Source organism: Ammodytes marinus (assembly GCF_949987685.1).
Source record: "Ammodytes marinus genome assembly, chromosome: 21".
In the NCBI taxonomy this organism is placed as follows: Eukaryota; Metazoa; Chordata; class Actinopteri; order Uranoscopiformes; family Ammodytidae; genus Ammodytes; species Ammodytes marinus.
In genome coordinates, this window is record NC_137225.1 from 5,214,893 (window position 1) to 5,239,495 (window position 24,603).

At 41.6% G+C, this 24,603-nt stretch overlaps 1 protein-coding gene across 1 annotated transcript in view; it reads right to left on the reverse strand.

Annotated features, from left to right (window-relative positions):
• LOC307267833 (uncharacterized protein) overlaps nt 1-24,603 on the reverse strand; it is a 116,411-nt gene that overhangs the window by 36,147 nt on the left and 55,661 nt on the right. Inside the window, exons 4-6 of the mRNA XM_080050261.1 lie at nt 23,016-23,129; nt 19,632-19,805; nt 12,300-13,736 (exon numbers count right to left, since the gene is read on the reverse strand). Of these exons, the coding sequence (XP_079906387.1) occupies nt 12,300-13,736; nt 19,632-19,805; nt 23,016-23,129 (1,725 nt within the window). The remainder of the gene's footprint in view (nt 1-12,299; nt 13,737-19,631; nt 19,806-23,015; nt 23,130-24,603) is intronic.

A 24,603-nucleotide genomic window follows, 5' to 3' on the forward strand; every position in this document is an offset into this window, starting at 1 on the left:
TATTAAGTGGAAAGTAGTAAGAACATGAAATCTCTAAAAAGGCAAAAACAAGAGCATTTTACCCTAAGAAGCTTGCTCTCTCATCAATACTTCTACACAGTATACTGAATGTGTTTTATATAACATCAATAGATAAAATAGCACCACAGTCATATCAGATAAGTTGGCATTATTTTATTTCCCAGTGGGCAAAAGAGATGGGCTTCTATTTACAGATCAAAATGGCATAGAAGTGAGGTGGGGTCTTTTTTCTAGATGACCCCTTTCTCATGTATTACATTTTTAGTTAGAAGCATGTGAAAGTCTAACATGTTAATGAAAGCCCTACATACAGTACACAGGAAGGGGGCGGCACTTGGCTTGAGGTATGTGTCCTTGTCATCCAGCCATTTGGTGTTTTGGTGAACCCAACATGAGCTCGACTTGGAGGGAGTGTGAGGAGATGTGCGGCAGGGGGGTGCGTCACTAACAATCAGGCAGCCGAGTGCAGTCTTAGGTTTGCACTTGTGTAAAAACATGTTTTAGCTATTTTGGGGGTGTTTTCCATGCATGTGGTGCCTGTTTGACCAAGTCATCCTCAAAGAGTTGTAAAAGTATTTGGTGGATAATGCGTTGCCACAAAGTGGTGAATGCATACTGCCATTATTTTAGCTGGTTATTTTTAAAAAGGGGAATTGTACTGCTTATTTATTTATTATATTAACTGTTAGTTTGAAAACAGTAGGCTACTGTATAAGCTTCATTTTTTAGATTTTCAATTCTACCTTATTTTCACGTTTTAAATTGAGAAATGCAGCCTATTTCAACATGATCAATAATTTCTGGATTTTAAAAAAACGTGCCAGTAGACTTATAATTTATTTATTATGTCACATCGCAAATCGCAAAATATTGTTCACAATAATCGCAACCGCACAATTTCACCAACGCCCCCCCCCCCCCCTCCTCCCCCATCACCACAGCAGATAGACAGGCAGGAGTGGACAGACAGGTAGTTAGCTAGACGTTCAAGCAGGTGGGCAGACACGCTTAGGGCCAGGGTACTGTCACTGAGTGTCACAGCTGTCACTATTGGTTTGTTTCTTTGTTTGTTTTTTCATATTTATTTTCTCCCTGTCTGCTTGCCTCTTGAAGGACAACACTGACACCAGACACACACACACACACACACACACACACACACACACACACACACACACACACACACACACACACACACACACACACACACACACACACACACACACACACACACACACACACACACACACACAGACACAGACACAGACACAGACACACACACACAGACACAGACACACCACACACACAGCCCATCAAACCGGATGACCTCGCCCTGTCTGACTGGCTGGAGAAGGACATGCAAAAACATACACACAGACATGTTATATAACACACTGGGTGACATAAGCACTGTGTCTCATAACCAGTGCAGGCCACTAAGAGAAGGGATACACACAAGACAATATCTGTGGCTAATAACAGGGCTACACACACCACCTTTAAATTGACTATCACTGTCAAAGTGAAAGGGAACAGACGTGATTTCTTATAGAAAATATTGAAATGTGTCCTCCTTTCTACATTGCCATTTTCCTCTCTTGTCCTGTAGTCACAAAAGGCACAATTTGTGTTTGGCTTAATAGATTCCCTTTAACTTCAGTTGTTTTAAAAACAATCCATCCAATCATTGTTCAGACATTGAGCCATGAACCAAACATTTCCTGCTCGAGACTAGAGGCTGGACAATAATGGTGCTCCAAATATTTCTGTACGAAAATTGGTGCCAATCCATCATGTCATACCTAGAATCTAAAAGTGCAATCAGGGGATCACCACAACCAGTAGGATTCATGCTCTGGTTACCATGGATATGTGTACCAATGGTATGGTAAATCCATCCAATATCTGAGATATTTCAGTCTGATCCAACATTGGTGGAGATAACAACCAACCATTCTTCTTTCAGGTACCTCCCTCTTTCTACCCAGGCTCAGTCTGATTGTTGCCATCTGAGACAAAGTGGTTACAAGTCAATGTAATTGGTGAAATGAAGTTAAACGTCACCTATCGGTTTCCTGTCACAGTGTCAGTGAACCCAGCCCAGTCTGAGACTGTCATGTGGAATCAGTTGGGCTATACATTCCAATGCAGATCACTAGCCGTGATATATCTGAGACTGCCAAAGAGCGATTTGTCTAAAGAAAAGTGAGAGATTCCATTGTTGTGGCCTGAATAGGATATGCTAATTTGCCTCTGAACAGCAGGAATAAAGGAATGAGTGATGATCACAGGTATGTAGAGAGAGATAGAGAGAGAAAAAGAGAGAGAGAGAGAGAGAGAGAGAGAGAGAGAGAGAGAGAGAGAGGATAATCTCAGCGGGAGGCCGTTGAAGAGATTGTTGGTGGAGACAGTCATTTATTTATAGCTCAAAGAAATCTCCCTCCTCGGCCCCGTCACAACACCCCCATCCTCATCCTCACTAAACCGCCGTTGTTTCCTTCGCATTGCCCCTCTTCCCATTAGTCGCCAAAGCAACTGCCTCCTGTTGCTATGGCAACTAGCTCCTCATCACTGTGCTGGCTCCAGCCACATGGGGGGTTAGAGGAAGGGTTTGAGAAATCAGGGGGCTGATGGGGAGGAGGAGGAGGATGGCGGCATTGTAGGCTACCATTGTGTGTGTGTGTGTGTGTGTGTGTGTGAGAGAGAGAGAGAAAAGGGGGAGGGTTATTTATATTCATAAACCCCCCCGGGGAGAGTACTCCACTATGCTAATTCACCGTCTATTGCCACAGGTTAAATACTTTGTTGCAGTCAGTGGTGTCTACAGTCATCAGGCAAGAACACAAGCTCCTTGGAAAGCAGTCTGATGATGGAGACATGAATAACAGAACAACATAAGGAGATATGAACTTGGTTGATGCAAAATATGATCAACAAATAGCCAGGGGCACATTAAACATAGAAATATATATATAGAATATCCACAAGCAGGCCAAGAGATAACGTTTCCGTTCAGTAGCGAGAGTTATTGGTAAAGAAGACAACAGCAGTCAGCCAGGCGCAGGTAATAACATGTGAAAGAATTATTCAGATCCTTTACTTAACCGGAAGTTTAAAAGTATAAAGTGTCATTTAGTCAAGTAAAGAACAAGTAAGAAGCCCAGTACAGCAGGCACTATTGTACAAGGTTTACCTCCTTAAAAAACACTTTACCTTCAACCAAGAAAGACTGGCTGACAAAAACTGACTGGATGTTGACTGTAGGAAGAAAAGTGCTTCCTTTAAAATAAATGATGTCTTACGTTCAAAATGTTACTTTGACATTAGTGCCACAGAACATGTATCAAAGGGCCGAGATGAGACCAGCTGGTCCTGTGCAGAGCATGCTCCCAGGTGTTGATGGGAACAAATTGAAGTGGCCATCATTTCTGATAAATGGACCACATAATGAAAATAGAAACCATTAACTTCTGACCTAAAAAAAATATATAATCCGTTCAAAATGACTGTTGAGGTATAAAATGTTAACAACTGTAGGCTTGGCTATCATTGCCTTTGCTGCTGGTTGCTGTGAAGTGTTTACTTGGATACCACCAACAAGATGTATTGATTCATTGACTAAATAGTCTCATCTTCGCTAATGCTGCCGCCACCCCCTCCCCCCACCAGTCCATCATGTGCTTTTCATAGTCATCAATCTCTGTCCATTGCTTAGTGATAAAACATCTACATTCTACTAAATGGTGCCTGTCTGAGAGAGGAGAGCATGTCTCATTCATTATTATTAATTCATTCATGCCTTAATACCCGGCAGCTCTACTAATCACTATAAAGCCGCTGCAACTGCTTGAGCTAAGTTCATCATTCATAATGGATGAATGTGGCGCCTTCAGCTGATTAAGACACCTTCCTCTGATTCTCTGTCACACACACACACACACACACACACACACACACACACACACACACACACACACACACACACACACACACACACACACACACACACACACACACACACACACACACACACACACACACACACACACACACACACACACACAACTTTTGCTTGTGTTAAAAAGTGCTGCCGCCGTCATCAAATGCCCACCAACAGTTCTCTTCTCATTGGATGAGGATCCATGCTGAGTGAGACGGAATGAATCCTCAGAATGAAGAACGACGGTGAAAATTAAAAATTTGACATTCCTATCTGTTACCACTACGATTAGGTGCCAGTCACTTTAGCCAGGGTTTATTCATACAGCCAATTTCAAGAATGCGATGAAAATAAAAGTAATCAACTTGTGATAAGAAATAAAATAGAGAATACAAATGTGATAGGGTATATATAGAGCAGATGGACATCAGGTAAATACATTAGTAAGGCATACGCATATATCTACAATGATAGCTAGCCTAACATACTGTATCCAAGCTGACTGAGGCAATACAAAAACTGTTACCGGAAAACAGGAATAAAATGTTGACCAGTTATTTTTTCTTTCAAACAGAACGTGTACAGCTGTACTGAAAGTTTGAACTGGTAATGGTATTTGACATTATTTAATGAGAAAGAGTCTGAAGCAACGTTTGCTGCTCTGTGAGGCGAGTTTAGCTTAAAACGTAACATGTTATGCTCATTTCAAAGTTCAAAATATTGTGATCAAGTTTAAATATTTGTTGGGATGAATTGATTCATATACTGTACATATAAACAGTATTTGTACATGTATATATGTCAAGTAACAGAGAGTGAATGTTTTTTTTTCACCCAACCCAGTTAGTCTGGCAGGCACTTGGTCATAAACCCAAGTATTAGAAAAACTAACTTTTTGACCCTAATGATCACAAAATGTTAAGCTTTCATCCCCTGGAGGAGATGGATGTCCGTACCAAATTCCTCCATCTCGTTTGCAGTCAAGACATTTCCAAAGGGTTTCTGCTGGTGGGGCTAGAATAATTGTTAGAAGATCACGAACGTCGTTAAAATTCATCTTCTGGAGGCCACAAATGTCTGTACTAATCCATCCGGTATTTGGCAAGACTATGACCCAGAGTCCGACTGATTTCTGTCCCCTAAACCGACGGCGCTGCATCAAAGTTGATGTTTTTCACAGATTACATAATGATACTAATGGAAATCAGACAATAACATTGAAACACACCCTGTGTTCTGAATAGCATACTCTTTCTTTTTTCTATTCTACATACTACATCTGACGATAAAAATAATCTATTTAGGATGCAGTATGCTACAATTAGGACATACTTTTACGTTTTTATTTCATCATAACATTGCACCTTGATCTTGCCTCTTGCTTTTATATCCGTGGCATCCCCGTTTTTTTTTCATATGGAGGCTCCGTTGATGTGACGTCACTTCACGTGCGCACTGGATTATGGGGTCAGAATCGCCCAAATAGGATGCAGTTTTCAACACTTAAAATCTTGGCCTGATGTAGTAGATATCTGGGTCTTTCTAACCATCCTAAATCTGGCCACAAGAATCGGGACATCCTAAATCTTTTTTCTACCATACTAAATAGTAGAAAGTGTGCGATTCGGAACGCAGGGACATTTTTGAGCTAAGATCCCAATTAAACGACACTTAAGAAAACAGAATTGGGTTTTTCTGTCTTAAGTTAGCTGGGAGTTGGCTGTTGCTAGCCTGCAGTCCCTGTTGTTTGGTGTTACTAGGCAAACCGGTAGCTCCCTGGGTAATGAAACAAGGTCCAATGTTAAACCTTAAGATGGCATTTCTATTCCGGTGTGGATGAGTCAACAGGTGTCACAGCCTAACACTCATCAGGCAGTCGTAAGGTTGGCAAACACACACACAGCAGCGCCAAGCACTCAACCGTCACTCCATCCTGACTGATGGAAGATTACTTTTCACACCAAGTGACAGCTCAGTCTCTGCCTCATTTATCTCACTCTCTCCAAAGTTGTTTTAAAAACACACCTTTCTCCATTTTAAATCTGTAAATAGTGAAAGGCTCTTGACAAGTTGCAATATAATTTGACACACACACACACACACACACACACACCAGGAATTTGAACTTTGCATAACTCAGTGTAAAATGTGATTGTGTAGCTGTGAATGTTCTTTCCTTGATGGCACTAAGGTAACATTTCTTTGCATTTATCTCTCTTCCTTCTGCCTGCTGGTTTAGGATATGTCCATATTTCACATTGCCTGTTCAATGTTGTTATGTTGCTAGCTATGCTGCTCAATGTCACCCTGTTTGTGTTCCTATTTATTTCCACCCGCACTTCCATTGTAAAATAAGAGATTGTCTGCAATATTGTCATGGCAACAACAAATGACAACGCTGTCTGGAATTTACAGTAGCCATAGCCTCAAGGGCATAACTGTAGGTAGAAAAAAGTTACAACACACAACTTAGACAGACACAACAGAGTGCAGAGGGAATAAAACCCAGGAACAAGGAACATTTTTAAAGAAATAATATGTTCAGTGACAATGAATGAGCCAAAAAAAACTGATTACCTCATTCATTTGATTGTCAAACTTCAACACTGAATCAAAAAGAGAGTATTAACAAAATAAGAAGGTGGCAAATATAATATGACTTTGCAATTTTTAAATTATTCATCTGAAAAAAAAGGTTCTAAGCCATCCGCCATGATTTGATGTCCTTAGGACAGTGACTGGGGTGTGTTAGTTTGAATTATTAGGCTCTAGGTGTAGGATAATGTGGGTGTCATCTGCATAACAACACATTTAAATGTGTATATATATGCACATTTGGAAAATAGTGGGTAAAATATGGGGATGGGAGGAATCTTGGTTTTTGATTCCATATTCCATCCTATTTTTACATCTGCCACACAATGTCCACTACTTCACTACACTTCAGGTGTATTGAATCTAATGTTAACTAAAAGCCCCTCTTAAGGAGAATGTGAACATCATACTAACTGTCCATGAAAGCCAGCTAAGGTTATATGAAGCAGCACACTGGATGTTGGTGTATATTGCAATGAAGAATTTCTAAAATAACTGATAATATATATATTTTACACATTTCCAAAAGAGAAGCCATTAGTTGGACAGCCATGGCTTAACAGTGTTATGATCTTAAACAGTGGCACAGTAGAGTTGCAACAGTTTTAATGAACGTTTCTTAGTTTGGAGTGGGTCTGTGTCTAACTGAATGTGTGCCATCAGCATGTGTGTTGTCAATGTAGTGTCTCATTAACTCCAGCATCTCATGCTGTTCCTAGGGCAACATTATCTGCTCCTTAGTCTCTATGGCAACTCCCCCTCCATTGCCTCCTCATTTCCATCCCCAAAGGACTTCAACATCTATCTATCTATCTATCTATCTATCTATCTATCTATCTATCTATCTATCTATCTATCTATCTATCTATCTATCTATCTATCTATCTATCTATCTATCTATCTATCTATCTATCTATCTATCTATCTATCCATCCATCCATCCATCCATCCATCCATCCATCCATCCATCCATCCATCCATCCATGACTGCAAACTTGAAAGTAACATTATGACCTTTATTTACATTTTGGCTGATGATCAAAGGGTTGGAGGTTCGATCCCCGCCCTGCCACCATGTGCCATGGTTGTTGTGTCCTTGGGCAAGACACTTCACCCAACTTGCCTCGTGTGAATGTCGATAGTTAGCCTGCTATCGTGTATGAATGTGTGTGTGAATGGTAACGTGGGAAAGGAAAACAGGTCTCCCTTGTAAAAGAGTCTTCAGTCTCAATGGGATTTACCTGTATAAATAAAGGATAAAAAATAAATAAAATTGATCCACAATTCGGTACATTCTCCAGCCTCCAAAGTTTACTTGTCACAAACCATTAGTTGACAAAAAAGCAAATCTCTGTTTGACTGAGTCAATAGCTTAATTACCACCTAAATACTGTTGACATGCCCTCATTGTCTAAAGTTGAGTTTGTTTCAGAAATGGTTCTATTAAGTAAAGAGTTAAATAAGTGTCCCCTTTCTAGCTACTGAGGCATGAAGTACCAGCTGTGCACACTGCTACTGTCTGTGAGAAGCCGTCTTGCACTTTTTTAAATGCAGTAAATGCTTCTGGTGCAACGTTAATGTTGCAGCCTTATCTATTGGACACATCCAGTCGAAATACTGTCAGTTATTCAGTTTAAATGGCTGAACTATACCCATTCTTGTACAATGTTATAGAGATATGTTATCATTTGTCAATGCAGTCTAAAACGACCCACATGGGCATTTTTCTGAACCTTCATGATCAAGGTTTGTTTGAGTTTAGACGACCAACATTGATGAGGTGAAAACCGAAAACCTATGAGCTACTCTGGGCAGAGTTGGCAGCTACTTTTACAAGCCATATTTATATATAAAAAAGAAAATGACACAAATACTCCTCCCAACAATAACAGTGTATAGCTAATGTGATTTAGGTGTACTTCAAAGTATGTATTGTGTCCATTCAGTCTGGTTTCCTTATCTGTGGGAATGAACGTTTTCAAGCTTTGTCTAAATATCCAGTATAGCTTCCGAGTCAATATCAATGCCTGCCATTTTTCGTTCTATTTTTTTTTATCTCCCTTTCTGTCCATCTCTGAAATGTAACGTCTGCCTGTTTGAATCTGTTTCTATGTTGGTCTGCCTCTCTGCCTCTACATCCACACATCTGCTCCTGCCTAAACCTTTCTGTTCATCTCCCAGATCACTAGACGCTTTTTCTTAAAATTCTCCCTGTGTGTCTGAAGTCTGCCTTCTTAGGGTTCACCTGTTCTCAGATGCATTCTATTTTTATTTATTTCCATTTAGCTGAATCTGCAAAAAAAAACTCCCTTCAGTGCTTTCACACACAAAACTCTCACTGCTGACTTGTTGAAAAATCCACGCTTGTATGTGTTGTGACACAGATTGAAACATTTAAAGGTTTGAGAATGTATCTGAGTATGCTCATTGTTGTTAAGGCAAGATACTGGAAGCATCTGCTTTAAGAAAACATCTTTAGAACAAAGCAGCATTCTATACAGTATTTAGAACATGACGTTGCTCTAAAGGGATATCAGGTCAAATTCTTTTTACAGCAGAAAAGTTTTATAAGAGATTCATAATATGGGTATAGTCTATACAGAGCCACAGTATATGTAGCCCTAGCAGAGCAAACGTTTCATGTTGTGTTTTTCCTGGAATAAGAGGCAACTTATTGTACGAGAGTGGAACTAAAGAAAAGCATTGACATTGGCATGTAAAGAGATGTTGTGATGGGAGCACATGGAGCTTCAGGACCATGGACAGAGAATACATTTCCCGCTCTTACATTAAAAGGGCAACTCCACCCTCCATCTTAAACTCATAAAGGGCAGTTTAATAGTGATGGGAATAGTATCCAGCCTGTAAAACAAATGTGTATCCATGAAGTATACAGTCATTTGCACAAAAAAAATACATTATTGTAAAAAAATCTATTTCTTCATGTCCATTATGCCATATTGTTAATACAAATATATATATATAAAAAAGGTAAAATGAATGTGGGGGAAAAAAGCATTAAAACCTCATTGGCATCTGGTTGCTAAAGAGAAGTATGGAAGTATTTTTTAAATGTCAACTTAATATTGTGAGCCTACTAAGGCATGAAGGCAGGTCTGAAAGAGGAGGGATACTTATTGGCCAGATGTCTAGAGTGTGGATTACTATTTGTGTCAGGTCCAAATTTTGGAATGATTCCTAGATGTGAAAAGAAAACTTCTGAAATAGTCAATAGCCTTGAGGTGGATTATGCCATTACAGTTACTCTTTTGTTGTTCAAGTACTATTGAAGCATGAAGCTGGTATTGACTATTTCACTATTGATTTTTATGTGATAAAATGGTGCCATTCGGAAAGCTATTTTAACTGTGCCGACGGGAGAAGATAATGATATGATGGATGTAACCTAAATATGCCTGTATCAGTTGAAGTGGGTTCAGTGCATCTGGACAACCTTTAATGATTTTATGTTACTAATACAATCTGGGCATACAAGCAATGAAAACCATTTTGTCACAGAAATACAAGAGTAGCCAAATAGTGGGGCGGCATAGCTCAAAATATCCTAACAATTATGTATTGTATTTGTCTATCAAATAAGGATGCCTATTTTGCATAGAGTTGTTTTCAAAGCAGGAGAAAAAACTCACCAACATTTTTCCTTGGTTGATTGCATTGCTTTTTTTAAGTCAAAAATCTAGTATATAAGTATTCAATCTTTAACTCAGCATACAGAGTTGGCCTTAAGCCTTCTCTCTATGGGTTGACAATCTACTGCTGAGGCATGGTCCATCTTCTAAAAAAAAAAAAAAAAATATCCAGAATGACTCACGCTTTAGTCCTACGGTTAGCGGCACAGTTAGCAGAGGCACCAAAGACGCAAAATCACCACATTTCTCCGAAAGCCATCAAAAGGCATCAGATCAACACAATTCCGGGATGGTAAAATACTGTACATACATGTCCCTTCTGGGCTACCATTGTACAGCCTGTGCCCTAATGAAAATAGCTGAAACAACAGTAGAAAATAACACTAGGTTATAAAATAAGAACTGCTGAAACAGTAAATTCAAGCCTGCCTGCTTTTAAGGATTTGTGTTTGTCCTCAAAGAGCTTGATGACTCAGTTGTGTACAGTAATAGTACAGGGAGACAGGTCCACAGCAGTGTTATTGGTCTTTATAGTGGCTGGCACCTGTGTTTCTAGCTCTGTATGGGACAGAGGGGAGAACAGGTGTTGTTGTGATGAGGCCTGACTGCAGTGAAAATGACTAGTTCCCAGTATGCTGAAAGCGCTTCTCCCGAATAAGTAACAAATACATTTCTATATCAAAACAAGAGCCGGACATGACAAGAGCTCCGATGTGCAGTATATCTTTTCAAACAAAGTCCCCCCTTTCATATTTTACGGCGGTAGCTAGCCATTGATAGCTGACAGCTAAGCAAAGTTACCAAGACATGCTTCTCCCAAGCAAGTTTTATAGCCCATTCGAAAACCAGATCCATCCATCCATCCATCCATCACCAAAAGCACATTGCAGGTCTCATTAAGCCAAAAAGACAAGCCCTGCGTTCCAATCCCCATACTTCCCTACTATTTAGTAGAAAAAGAAAAAGATTTAGGATGTCCCAATACATGTACGTAAATTGTAGTATGCTGAAAATACATAAATGCCCCACTAACTCCAATAGCATTTTGGAGTATTCGTCTTTATTCTTGACATTTCTCGACATAATGAAAACAAAATCTTCCTATCTGATTCTTTTTCTCCTGTGGCCCCAAAACTCTTCTGTACTTTAGTATATAGTGTAGTAAAAAGAAAAAGTATGTGATTTGGAACGCAGGGAAGGTCTGCGTCTTCTGTCAATCAGTCCGTTATCATCTCAGTGACTTGTCTAAATAATAATGCAAGACAAAACACAACAAGGACACAAGAGGAATTCAAATAGGACTCACCTATAGTGAAGAAGCAGCCGAGGTAGGAGTCATCACCGGACATGGAAAGTAAAATCGACAAGAACAACAGTTACCATTTGAAATGTTTTATTTTTCTAAAGTTAAACCCTGAGGTGACACAGCAGGATGTGAGCTGTTGATGCAACAGAGGGGGGTTAACATGACACCGACAACGCCTAGTCCCTTTAACATTCTTTTTCGAGGAGAAGTTGAAAAGAATTAGGCAGGTAGTGAGAAGAAAATCGGGTTAATCGGACACAGGAGAGAGAAGATAGAGTGACACCTCACCCTGCATGCAAAGATCACAACAGATCATGGTTACAGTGTTAACACATACACCTGGACAGAAGAGAAAGAGATTTGGTGAAGATGCCTAGTGGTTTCGCTAGGAGGAAGACTCCGTGATTGGTTAGTAGTAATAACACAGACGTCAACAGCAACACTGTTAATTATGAGAAACATCCCAATCACTGGGAATAAGACACTCACTGATTCAATTCAAGCCAATCCGCAGCCTTGGTTGGTCAACACTTGATCCCATGCGTTAGTCACTCACAAGTCCCAAAGAGGACAAGCCAAAATGCCCCAGACAAATTTTAAGACAAATTTGACCATGCAAAATAACATATCCAACTGGTTCATTTAATCCCTAGTAACACCCAGGTTGAATCACTGAATCACTCAAGCTGGATGAAAACATCATGCATAGACCATAGACCATTCTTCTTTATTTTTAGTGAATCTATTTCTTAATTTCAATTTTATCCCGGGGCTGACAACAACCAACCTTCATTGATGGGGGTAACTGGAGGGACCACTGTTGGTTCGTCCATGGAATCTGCAAAGCTCGGAAAGAAGGGCTTAGCTGCAGGGTTAAGACCAGATCCTGGGGAAGAGGGGCAGACTGCAGGCGCTGCTTGTGGAGGGACCTTCTGAGCTCCTGGGGAGGTAGGACTCTTTACGGAGGAGGAGGACGATGAAGAACGAGACTTCTTGGATTGCTTCTGGGCCGACTTGGCCTCTTTGCTCTCTTTGGGATGGAACTCCTGCGCTGTGGTTTTAGGGGAGCGCAGAGGGGCCGGGCTAGGTGTGTCATAGCATAGCCCTAAGGTCAAAGGATGACTTGTAGTGCTCACATCACTGAAGTCAAATTGATCGCTTGAGTTGCTAACATTTGAGTCGTTCAGTAGCCATGAAGCATCTGAAGGCGAGATAGGTGGGGCTGAGGCTAACACCTCGCCTTGGGCTGGGCTTGGTTGGGAAGCGGGGCTGAAGGCCGAGGTGTCTTCCTCGAGCATGCCTTTCATGGGAGACTCTTGGAGGGAACCGGTGTCGTCAAACATCCCGCTGTCCATCACGTCCCCGACCGTCGCTTCATTCTCCGGAGAAAGTGGTGGCAAAAAGGCCTGGCTGCTGTTACCCAAGCTGGCGTTTTCTGTATCCATCAAGAGGTCAAATGGATCATCCGGATGAGGACCCTTTGGGGAGGAGCCAAGTGTTGCACCGTCCGTGGTGGAGGGCATCGTGAACGGAGCAGCGGTGGCTTTCAGCTCACTGTTCAGGACCAGTGGGTTGATAGGAGCAACTGTTGGTTGGAATAGGTCCTGGGATAGCGGGGAAGGGACCAGGCCTTCTTCTAGATAGTCCTCCTTTTTCCAGGGGCTCTGGCTGGTGTCCTTGTCTGAGAAAGAGGCCTCCATGTCTGCCTGAACAGAACTGTCTACATCCACCACCTCCGTGATTTGAGAGGTCGCCGAAGACGCAGGAACAAAAGGTTCTGCCATCAGGCCCCACTCTTCAGGTAGCTTCTTCCTGCTCTTCCCCTTCTTCCCGCGGCCTCCACTCTTCCCGAGCTGCTCTTCCCAACCCCCCTCTCCTCTATCCCGCCTTGGGCCAATCCTGTTGTAGAACTCCTCTGTTGGGGGAGTGTTCTCTTCCTGTGCTTGCTGCTCGGGGTGACCTCTGCTCTCAACGTGTTCAAATCCCTCATCTTTCTGTCGTCTTTTCTTCTTCCTCTTCTGTTTGCGGTCCGAGCCGTCTACGTCCCTTTCGTCTCCCCCAGCGTAGGCAGTGCTCTCTCGGGTTGGCCAACTATTAGGTGGGTCGTCAGGGCTGACCGCTAGATTGCCGGCATGGCGACTAATCACCGTGGAGACACTGGGGCTGAAAGGGAGGTCTGTCGGTAGGCAGCCAGCCTGGTCTGGCCAGCCGTCGCCTAAGGCACCTTGTTGTGGGTGAAGAGGGAGAGTTTAAAGTTGGGGGGAGATGGATATATGTTCATAGGAATTGGTTCCCTTAATCTAGCTCTAAGTGGAAATAACAGAGAAACTCAAAAAATAAGTATTCTAAAAACCATAAAACAAAGAATATCTTAACACTGACAGTACGCATATATTTACTGCAAATGATTGTCAAAAGAGGGTTTAGAGGGTTCTAAATTATACAAGCTATGTTAGGTTCTTGTGTATTCGCTGAGAGGGTGAAAAAGGTTGAGAAGCTGAACAAAAACTGATCAGACACAGCATTGTAGCATCTGGAGGAATACAATCCAAGGTCGTTAAGGGTGCATGTTGTTCCAGAAAGCGATCCCTAATCACTACACCCTGTGTGGATACAAACAGACAATACATCTGTTATATGATAAACACCTTAATGTATCTTTTGGACCTTTTATTTATACCTGTATGAAATAACATATGTTATGGAGGCAAAATAGCCAAAATGCTTACAAAAAACTATGGGTTTACCTGCAGGGACTTGCCTTAATCCGCCCACCAAAGTGTGTATTTTTTGCTGACTTTAGAATATAACCAAATACAATTCAACCCCAAACTGGATTTCAAGACTAAAATCTTGGTGTGTCAATGACCACGTTTAGATACACAGCATCTGATTAAGGCAAGAGAATAAACCAAATGAGGCGTTTCTATGAATAGCAGCTTCGGGAACATTCCTGTCTACTTGCCTCTACCTGCCTGATAGAGTATTGAACACGATGATATACATTATGAGATACATTTGGATTGCTGACTCACTGCAGCCTCTGGACTGAGCACAGAGTTGCACGCTTACACTGAAAATATTGGCCTGGCAAAACGCTTGAAATCAAAGCAGAAGGCACGAGTCAGATTTGTAAGAGTGTGTGTGGGTGTGTATGTGTGTGTATTTGAGTGCAAACTTAAATAAGGTCACCCAGTGCACATACAGTGTTATACATGAACACACGCATGGACGCAGAGACGGAAACAGACACACACACAAAAATAAAGACTACTTAATGGTCCCATAGAAAGGAGGTCAATCACAGGCCTCCATGCTGTAACTAAAACAGCCTGGTCTTGGGACGTTGTATAATAAAACTCATGTAGATGAGAGATGACAAGATTAGAGGGGAAATTGCCCACTGAGACAAGGTTGTTCTTCTACTTTGGCCCAGTTTGTTTCCAGTTTTTAGTTACACAGACAGACAGACAGACAGACAGACAGACAGACAGACACGCACACACACACACACACACACACACAAACACACAAATAGAGCAGCAGGGCGGACTGCATACTGTACAGTTGCTCTCTGGAGTGCCATATTTCATATTAACAAACCCATGACAGAACTGTGCTCTCTGTACTGTATGTGCAGTAATTGGGGGACAAAGACGTGAGCCGTGTGGAGCAGAACTTAAATGTTGTGTTGTGCAACCTCATTAGACTAAGGAAATGTTATCTCAACGTATGGATGCGTGCATAGTATACTGTAGTTACTTTACTGTATAGATAGAGATTATTCATATCCCGCTATTGGTTTCACACTATTACTATGACTGCCGGTGATGGTAATGATCATATAACCATAACAAAGCCAGCAAAGAAGAAGACCAGTGTTAAGTATGCATGGGCGTACACACTGCAGGATTTTCTGGTATATAGCAAGGATGTGCTAATGTTTAACCAGGAAGGAAATGCATGTAATAAATTGGTTACACTTAATACAATGTTTAGTATGATTTTCTTTTGCTAAACCAGAGACTTGCTGAGAAGCCTGGACATACTGTATGTTCTCAAATCTATCATAATTATGACTTTTTTTTGTTTGTTCTCAGTCTGCCATTCAGACTCATGAGATGGTCCGTCCAGGTTTTGAAAGATCAGCACTCAACGTCTTATAATAGAGAATAGAGGAGGGTCAGTGGTTGCCGCATTGTTGAGTCACCATGTGTCACCTAGCACTTGACACACATACCAAGGGAGCGATAACACACACACACACACAAACACACACAACGAGAGAGAGAGAAAGAGAGAGAGACAGAGAGGCTTACACCACCAACCAATTTTCAGGTTGGCAGTGAGGGGGTTAACATTCAACTGTTGTCTTCATTCTCTAATGCCTTCAGCGCCTTACAAATTGCGTTACAAATGTTTTGAAAAGTTTCTGAATGAATCCTGTGCGTGTGCTGCAGCGAGTCAGGCTGTGGTTGCTCTGTTTGTTGCAGTTCAACTGAGAGGCTCTTCAGTTGTAATGATTCAAACAGTCCTTTTTCCTTCTACACTGGCTTCCTGTCACTCAAAGAATTGATTTCAAGATATTGATGTTGGTTTATAAAGCCCTAAATGGTTTGAGGCCAAAATACATTTCTGATCTGCTGATACGTTATGAACCGTCCAGAGCCCTTAGGTCGTCTGGGACAGGTCTACTTACAGTCCCCAGAGTTAGGACTAAACAAGGAGAAGCAGCTTTCAGTTTTTATGCTCCACATATATCTGGAACAAACTCCCAGAAAACTTGAAATCTGCTGCAAGGAGGAGGGACTCAAGAGAGAGGAAAGTGAGTGATACAGACAGCTTCCTTATGTAGTAAACACGCACACACACACACGCACGCACGCACACACACACACACGCACGCACGCACACACACACACACACACACACACACACGAGAATGGTACAGAAGCTGTTGAACATTATGGACAATAACATGCATCCCTTACACAGTCTTGTGTGTAAACAGAGGAGTGTTTAGTGGGAGGCTACGGCAGCTAAGCTGCAAAAAGGACAGATACAAAAACACTTTTTTACCTACTGCAATTGCACTTTATAATGACCTTTCAGTAAGGACAGAGGACATTTGAACTTTTAAACCTTAGCCTGAGCTGCCTATTTTGCACCTATATAATTGCACACTTGATAGCTTTTTCTTTTAGCATAATTTAAGTTTTTTTCCTATCATACTTTGCACTGGCAGAGCTAGTATGTGTGTACTGTTATCTACGAGTAACAGCTACTTATGCACAGAGACTATCCATACCACTTTCTCATCTTGGCTATGTATGCTCATGTTTTTTTTGTAGAGGTGGGATATGTATGTAGGCCTATATGTGTTGTGTTGTGTTGTGTTGTGTGTATGTGTATGTGTATGCTGTAGCATCTGAATTTCCCTGCTGGGATGAATAAAGTACATCTTATCTTATCTTACACACACACACACACACACACACACTAAAGAAATACACATTAAAGACATACTGCATATGACTAAAAGCCATGGTATGATAGCACACCCTATAAATGTCAATATCAGATGTGCATTGACTTTGAGCTGGAAGTTGTGTGTGTGTGTGTGTGTGTGTGTGTGTGTGTGTGTGTTTGTTTGTGTGAGTGTGTGTGTGTGAGAAAGAAGGTAAAGAAGAGTAAAGACAGACGGCTGCTCTATTAACTGCACCCCTCTTGTGTGGTGCAGAACGGGGCACAGTCATATACGATACTGTATAGGGCCCGACAGAATTATCGGCCGGCTGATTATATCGCCCGATTATCGCCTATTTCGGAACTATCGGCATCGGCCGTTTTGCTTTTTTTCATATATATATTTTTTTTAAGCAATCATGTGTGAAATGTATTGCTGCCCTGGAGGTAGCCTAATTGGATAGCATTAATGCTATAGCCTATTTACAGCAGCAGCAGGTGTGATGTAATACATTGGATTAATTTACACTTGACTGCAACCAATAGCAGAGGCATTGGTCATCGCTTCACAGTTAATAATAGAATTTTTTTTGTAATAATCGTAATCGAAATTTTTCTCTGAAAATAATCGGCATCGGCACTCCAAAATCAATACCGGTCGGGCCCTAATACTGTATATAACACATCACAGTTATCAGTTTAGAGTTATTTCTGTTGTGAGGATCGGTGAATAAAATTATACATTTAGTTTAAAGAAAATAATGATTGAACCAATCAGGAGGACATCAGGGGTTCAGAGTTGAAGCTCAGGTTTAGTGTCCCTGTCCCTTGGTGTTTAACATTGACGTATAGCAGAAACCTTCCATACCATTGGATTTGACTTTGTATGGCAAAAGAAAAGTCATTTTGCCCAGCTGCCCCTGAGCAAGACACATCTACACATTTTCCTTCAGCAGCTCAAGGTTGTAAATATACAGTGCTGTGTGAAAGTTTGTGAACCCCTTGAGCCTTTTGGAATTTTATTTATTTTAACCATTATTAATAAAAAAAATTCAATACCAGTATTTTTTATATGAAATAACAGATGTTTGTTTATCAATTCAACATTTTTATTTTCCAGAAATCAACTGTTAAAACAGATAAAACCAATTATTTGACAAATGTTGTATCTACAAAAGTTTGTGAACCCTGAGCTGCATTGCTTAAATGGAGCAGGTAAACACAATCAGATGGGCCAAATTTAGTGATGAAATGGACCAATGTAGTGAGAGATCTTTGGGGAAGAAATTGGGCTGCACTAGATAAAACAGAGATCAAACCAGGTCAGTTTAGGCTCACCAAAGTGACCCATACAGGTCAGACATGCTAAAAGCGAAAAAAATCTCAGAGGATCTCAGGAATAGAGTTGTGATGCTGCACATTTGTCTGGGGACAGCTACAAATTAATTTAAAAAAAGTTTGAGCTCCATCGGTCCACCGTGAGGCAAATCATCTACAAATGGAGAGCTTTAAGAGTGACTGAATATCTGCCTAGAAGTAGACTTCCTTCAAAAATATCCATAAGCACCACAAAAAAGTTATTTTTCAGTTAAAAGCCAACCCAAACATTACATCTAGTGATTTGCAGACCTCTCTTGCAGCATATGGGACAGATGTGCATGGTTCCACAATAAGAATAAGAATAAGTCAACATGGCTTTCAAGGGAGGGTTGCTGAAGAAGCCTCTACTCTCAAAAAAGAACAAAGTGCGTGTCACAACTTTGCCAGAGAGCACCCGGAGATACCTGAAGTCTTTTCTGTGGGCAGATTTGTCCAAAATTGAACTGTTTGGTCACAACCAAAACCGCCATGTTTGGGCAAAAACGCAACTTTGCCTACCACCAAGAGAACCTTCTCCCAAGTGAAGAACGGTGGTGGCAAATGGTCTGCAAATCTCCAGATGTAATGGTTGGGTTGGCTTTTACCTGAAAAATCCCTTTTCTTGTGGCGCTTGAGGATATTGTTGAAGGAAGTCCACTTCTAGGCAGATGTTAAGTCACTCTTAAAGCTCTCCATTTGTAGATGATTTGCCTCACGGTGGACCAATGGAGCTCAAACTTTTTTATATGAATTTATAGCTGTCCCCAGACAAATGTGCAACATCAAAACTCTATTCCTGAGATCCTCTGAGATTTTTTCCCCTTTGAGCATGTCTGACCTGTATGGGTTCAGTTTGGTGAGCCTAAACTGACCTAGTTTTATCTTTGTTTTATCTAGTGCCGCCCAATTTCTTCCCTGAAGATCTCTCATTACAATGGTCTATTTCATCACTCAATTTGGCCCACATGATTGTGTTTACCTTGCTCGATTTAAGCAATGCAGCTCAGGGTTCACAAACTTTTGCACATACAACATTTGTCAAATAATTTGTTTTATCTGTTTTAACAGTTGATTTCTGGAAAAGAAAACATTTGAATTGATAAACAAACATCTGTTATTTTATATAAAAATACTGGTATTGATAAAAATGAATTAATAATGGTTAAAATAAATAAAATTCCAAAAGGCTCAAGGGGTTCACAAACTTTCACACTACACTGTATGTGTTACATTCTGATTAGCTAGATAGACTTGTGGGTGGTGTGTGGGTGAGTTTGTTTCCGATATGTGCTACCTGCTGACAGATCCATGGGGCTGCGTGGAGGCTGGGGCTCAGGCATCATAGGGCTGTGCTCTTTGGGGGCGTCGGAGCCCTCTGGGGGGTTGGGCTGCTGGGGCTCTGCTACCCCTGGAACCCTGTCTGCCCCAAGATCCACGTTGACCCCCGTCCCACCGGGCTGGGAGAAACCTGACGGTAGGAGGCAGATAAAGAAGATATTTAGTGGCAGTGGCAGGAATTCTTCTTGGAATTGATGCTACTGGGGCGGCTCTGGTGGCGTAGCGGACAGAGTGAGTACCAAATTGTCTCAGGCCTTGTTGCAGTGGAAAAAGGAGATAATAATAATAATATATTTAATTTATATAGCGCTTTTCTCGCACTCAAAGCGAGATGGGGCCAAAGAGAGCAAGGGGCAAGATGAAAAGAAGATGCCGCAGCAATGACTTAGACAAAACAACACATACAATGTACACATTCCCTGGGAATACTCTGTGTCTGTGTATATGTGGTCTGAGCATGTAGTAGGTGTGACAGGGCCTGTGTGTGTGTGCGTGTGTGTGTGTGTGTGGGTGTGTGTGTGTGTGTGTGTGTGTGTGTGTGTGTGTGTGTGTGTGTGTGTGTGTGTGTGTGTGTGTGTGTGTGTGTGTGTGTGTGTGTGTGTGTGTGTGTGTGTGTGTGTGTGTGTGTAAGCCCGGAGCAGTAATTCGGTGGCCCAGAGACGACAGGTCTTATTAAAGCAAACGGTGAGAGCTGGTATGCAGAGGTTGGCATGGTGAAAGGCATAACTCTTCATAGCTCATGCTGTGTGTTTGTGTGTGTGTGTGTGGTAACAGCAACCGATCTAAATGCAGCTAACAAGCTTTGCCTCGCCACAAGCCATTAATAATCAGGGTGGAACTTATGGCTGCAGATTTAAAACTAGTTTTTTGGCCTGAACTGACATTTTTAATGATAGAGGACATTTAATGAGTAAAGTAACACTTGGATACTGAAATATCATGATGTTTGCTCTAATGAAGCGCAATGACCAAAAGTTAACTTATGTTGGTAAAATTCTATCTATTAACAAAAAACGAAGAAATACATGGAACCAGTCCTGTTGAAAATACAGGCAGAATGTGGCTTCCGTACCGGAGACATTAAGGTTCAGTAAGCGGAATGGTCAGATTCGGCTTTATGAAACGCGATCACTATGTAAGTGATCACTGTATGAATAAAGAGAGATTTAACACTTATATTAAGATGAATAAATCGCTTACTTCACCTTTAAGGGCAAAGTGCTTCATGTGTTAAGACATTTCTCTTTTATGACTTTTATGAAAACTGCAAATGAAAAAAAGGAAATTGGATTGTAGGATATTTTCTAGACAAACCCTTACAGAAGTACAGATACACTGAAAGTCCTGCTGCTAGCATGATCTGCTACATCTGTGCATGTCCGATGTTAGCATTTTACTGGAACCCCTAGAGAAAGTTACAGACACTACCACTGACTGACCGTGTAACAGTTATGCCACAATAAACCGCATTGCCCATAGAGGCCATGTACTAGGTTTCCACATAGTCATTTTTTTCCAGACAGTATTCAAGTGTACAAGTGGAGCACGTGCAGCTAGCTAGGATAATGCCAGGTAAGCAACAAAAACACTGTCTTGCTTTATTTTGTTTTTGATTGATAACCATGGACTTTAGACAGTAGTCAGTGACTAAATACAACAGTGATCAAATAACTATAATGTGACTGAAATCAACAGATATTTCATCAAGATACTAAAACTAAATCAGATGCCAAACTATACCGTGACTCAAGAGCCTCCTGTTGTCTAATGGTACATTCTGAAAGAATTCCTACTGTCCACTTCTTTAACACATAATACTTTTACACACACACCAAATAGCCAGAAAAAGAAATGTTCTCTACATATGTTATTTGTGCACAGTGGAAAAACGGGAGAGAGAGAGAGAGAGAGAGAGAGAGAGAGAGAGAGAGAGAGAGAGAGAGAGAGAGAGAGAGAGAGAGAGAGTATCATTCATATTGTGTATTGTTTGAATATTTGGATTTATTAAAATATATTTGATGCTTTGCTTTGGCAATATTGTTTTTTAAAACTTTCATGCCAATAAAGCCCTTTTTGAATTGAATTGAATTGAGAGAGAGAAAGAAAGAAAGAAAGAAAGAAAGAAAGAAAGAAAGAAAGAAAGAAAGAAAGAAAGAAAGAAAGAAAGAAAGAAAGAAAGAAAGAAAGAAAGAAAGAAAGAAAGAAAGAAAGAAAGAAAGAAAGAAAGAAAGATGCCAGAGTTGAAAAAGGTCATCACGTAAATAAAGGCATTTGATGGACTCTCTCTGTTACTGTCATATCCACTGATATCAGCTCTCAGCACTCTAATTCAAACTAATCATTGCTGATGAGGATAGTTCTTACACTTAGCTCCAGTGCTAAAAATAATAATAATGGCTTGAGTTGAGGAAGGTCTGTGTGAAGATAATTTGCGTACTACTATTGACATACTAAGTTAGTGAAACACCATTTAACGAATGGTGGCAGTCCATTATTAATTAAAGAATGTTATTATCAGTGCTGCAGCTGTCAGTACTATTGCAGTGTTTTGCTGTGAGGTATTGGTTAGAGTACTGGCAGTCTACCTGAAAAAGCCCCCATCCGACCAGTATCCATAATTTGGGCAGAGATGGTCTGAGAGCCCAGAGGGTCTGAATAACCTGCCATGGAAGCTGGCAAACAGGGAGAACAAGGATAGAGGGAAGAATGAGAAAGACAGAAATATGGAGGAAGGATTGGAAGGAGGGAATGAAGGGAAGCAGAAGAAGGAGTAGGAGGAGGTGGTGTTTGGGCGTGAGGACATTCATGGTTTAGAGTGGATGAGGTTGACAACAAGGAGGAAGGAACACAAAGAGAAAAAAAGTGTTAAAATCAAACTATTTCTACATTTTAGTACATATATTAGTACATATGAGTACAGTATTTCACTGATCTCTCTGTTAGTTTAATCTGTGGAGCTTCTGAATAGTGTAGAAAAAAGTGTTGTTTTTGTCAGTGGTAGTGAGTCATAGTTGAGTTGCAAGTTTTTGGTCTTTAAAGTGTTAACTTTTAATTAGTCGGTTAAAAGTTCTCTGAAATCAAACCAAGCCATTTACAATCTATTAAAACCTATTGAAAATAACACGGGATTAAGACCAAATGTCTTCAAAAATGCAGCTCTACACCTATCCATCATTAAAAAAAATTAAAATGGCCTGTTGATAATGTCATCAAAAAACAATAGGAAATACAAAGAAACATTGCTACACTATCATGCATGCAATACTTTTTTTTTACAAGCATTTATTTCATTTCATTTGGAGGTGTCACTTTTTTGCTCAATGTTTGTGGACCTTGGTACCTGTTAAGAAGTCAGTAGCCAGGGCCTGCTGCTGGTCTAGTGAGTGAGGCCACACCTCTCCCTGGGGCTCGGGGCGCGACGCTGAAATGGGTCCCCCCGCGGTCAGCTTACAACCTGCAGCCACAACACAGATCATCAAACAACCATTCAACCCCTTCGCTGATGACATACCACTGTACGACTAGAATTCCAACGGCAAAAGGCTATTGAAATCAGACTTACTGAACACGCACGCACACGCGCGCACACGCACACACACACACACACACACTCACAACTGACTTCCAAAAAGCAATTTAAAAGGAAAAATAAAACATCTATACAGTGGACTCACATTAAAACACACATAAAATGCTGCCAAAACTCCCGCACATGCACCTTCGCTCTCACCTGGCAAATTTCTTCCCAAAAGCAGATATCCCAGGCCCATACAACACAACATTCAGTGATAGTCTGCTGTGTATTGCTCAGTGCCTCTGCCTCTGTCTGTCTCCACTGCAGCCTGAGCCGGCTCTGAGCTACTAACACTGTGAACCCCCAGTCACACACACACAAATGCCACACAAAGACAACACACACACACACACTAAAATGCGATCTCAGTCGGGGAGTCTATGGTCCGGTGACGTTTCACTAGTGTCTGTCTGGTTCAGGTCCCGGGCCCTGCCATCTAGCGTCTCGCCCCCCACCACCAGACTTCCCACAAGCCCTATTCCTTCTTCTCCACTCCTGTAGACAGCCCCTTCAACTCCTTTCCAAGTCTCTCCAGCCGGATCCTGACTGGAGCGCAGAGGCCAGCCAGAGCCCCCCTCGTCTGGCAGTGTTAGTGCGTCTGCTGGCTAGTGGGCGGATGGTTAAAAACCGGCCAGGGAGAAGAGGAGGGGGGGGAAAAAGTCCCTCTCTCCCAGCAGCGCTCACAGTGAGGCTGACAGTGAGGCGAACAGACAGGATGCCACCCAAAGTCACAAGCGCTTCCATGTATCAGACACACACACACACACACACACACACACACACACACACACACACACACACACACACACACACACAGGCCATGGCAGCGTGTGCGCTTTCTGTCTCCCGACAGGACGCAGAGAACATTCCGTCGGCAGGGTCACCGATTGATTCAAAGACACTGGCGCAGCAGGACTTGTCCTTATGGTCTTCCACATTTGTCTTTGTCTTTGCCTGTTGTTTTTTGTCATGGGGGGGGGGGGGGGGGAATACCGGCAGACACGCAAGGTCACAGTGGACCAAAACAAAGTGGTACAGGTTAAAGCACTGAGCAATCTTCTGCCCCTCTCAGTTAAATCAGTGAAGCCCAAACAGGCGGATGTTTTCCCCCCACTGTGCTGTGTGCCGCTGTCCAAGGTGCTGAAATCACACTTAAAAGGGCAGTCAGGGGCACTGGTCTGAAAACCCTCTAAATCTAAAGCACATGTGCAACCCCAACTGAACAAATCTGGGTTGACTCTGGAAGAACACTGCCTTCTTTAAAACAGTGTCCACCGGGTGTTTTTTGTCTCTGGGGCACAGAGGTTACACAAATGCACAACCCCCAAAGCTGCTAGCTGCCTGCTAAGTACCC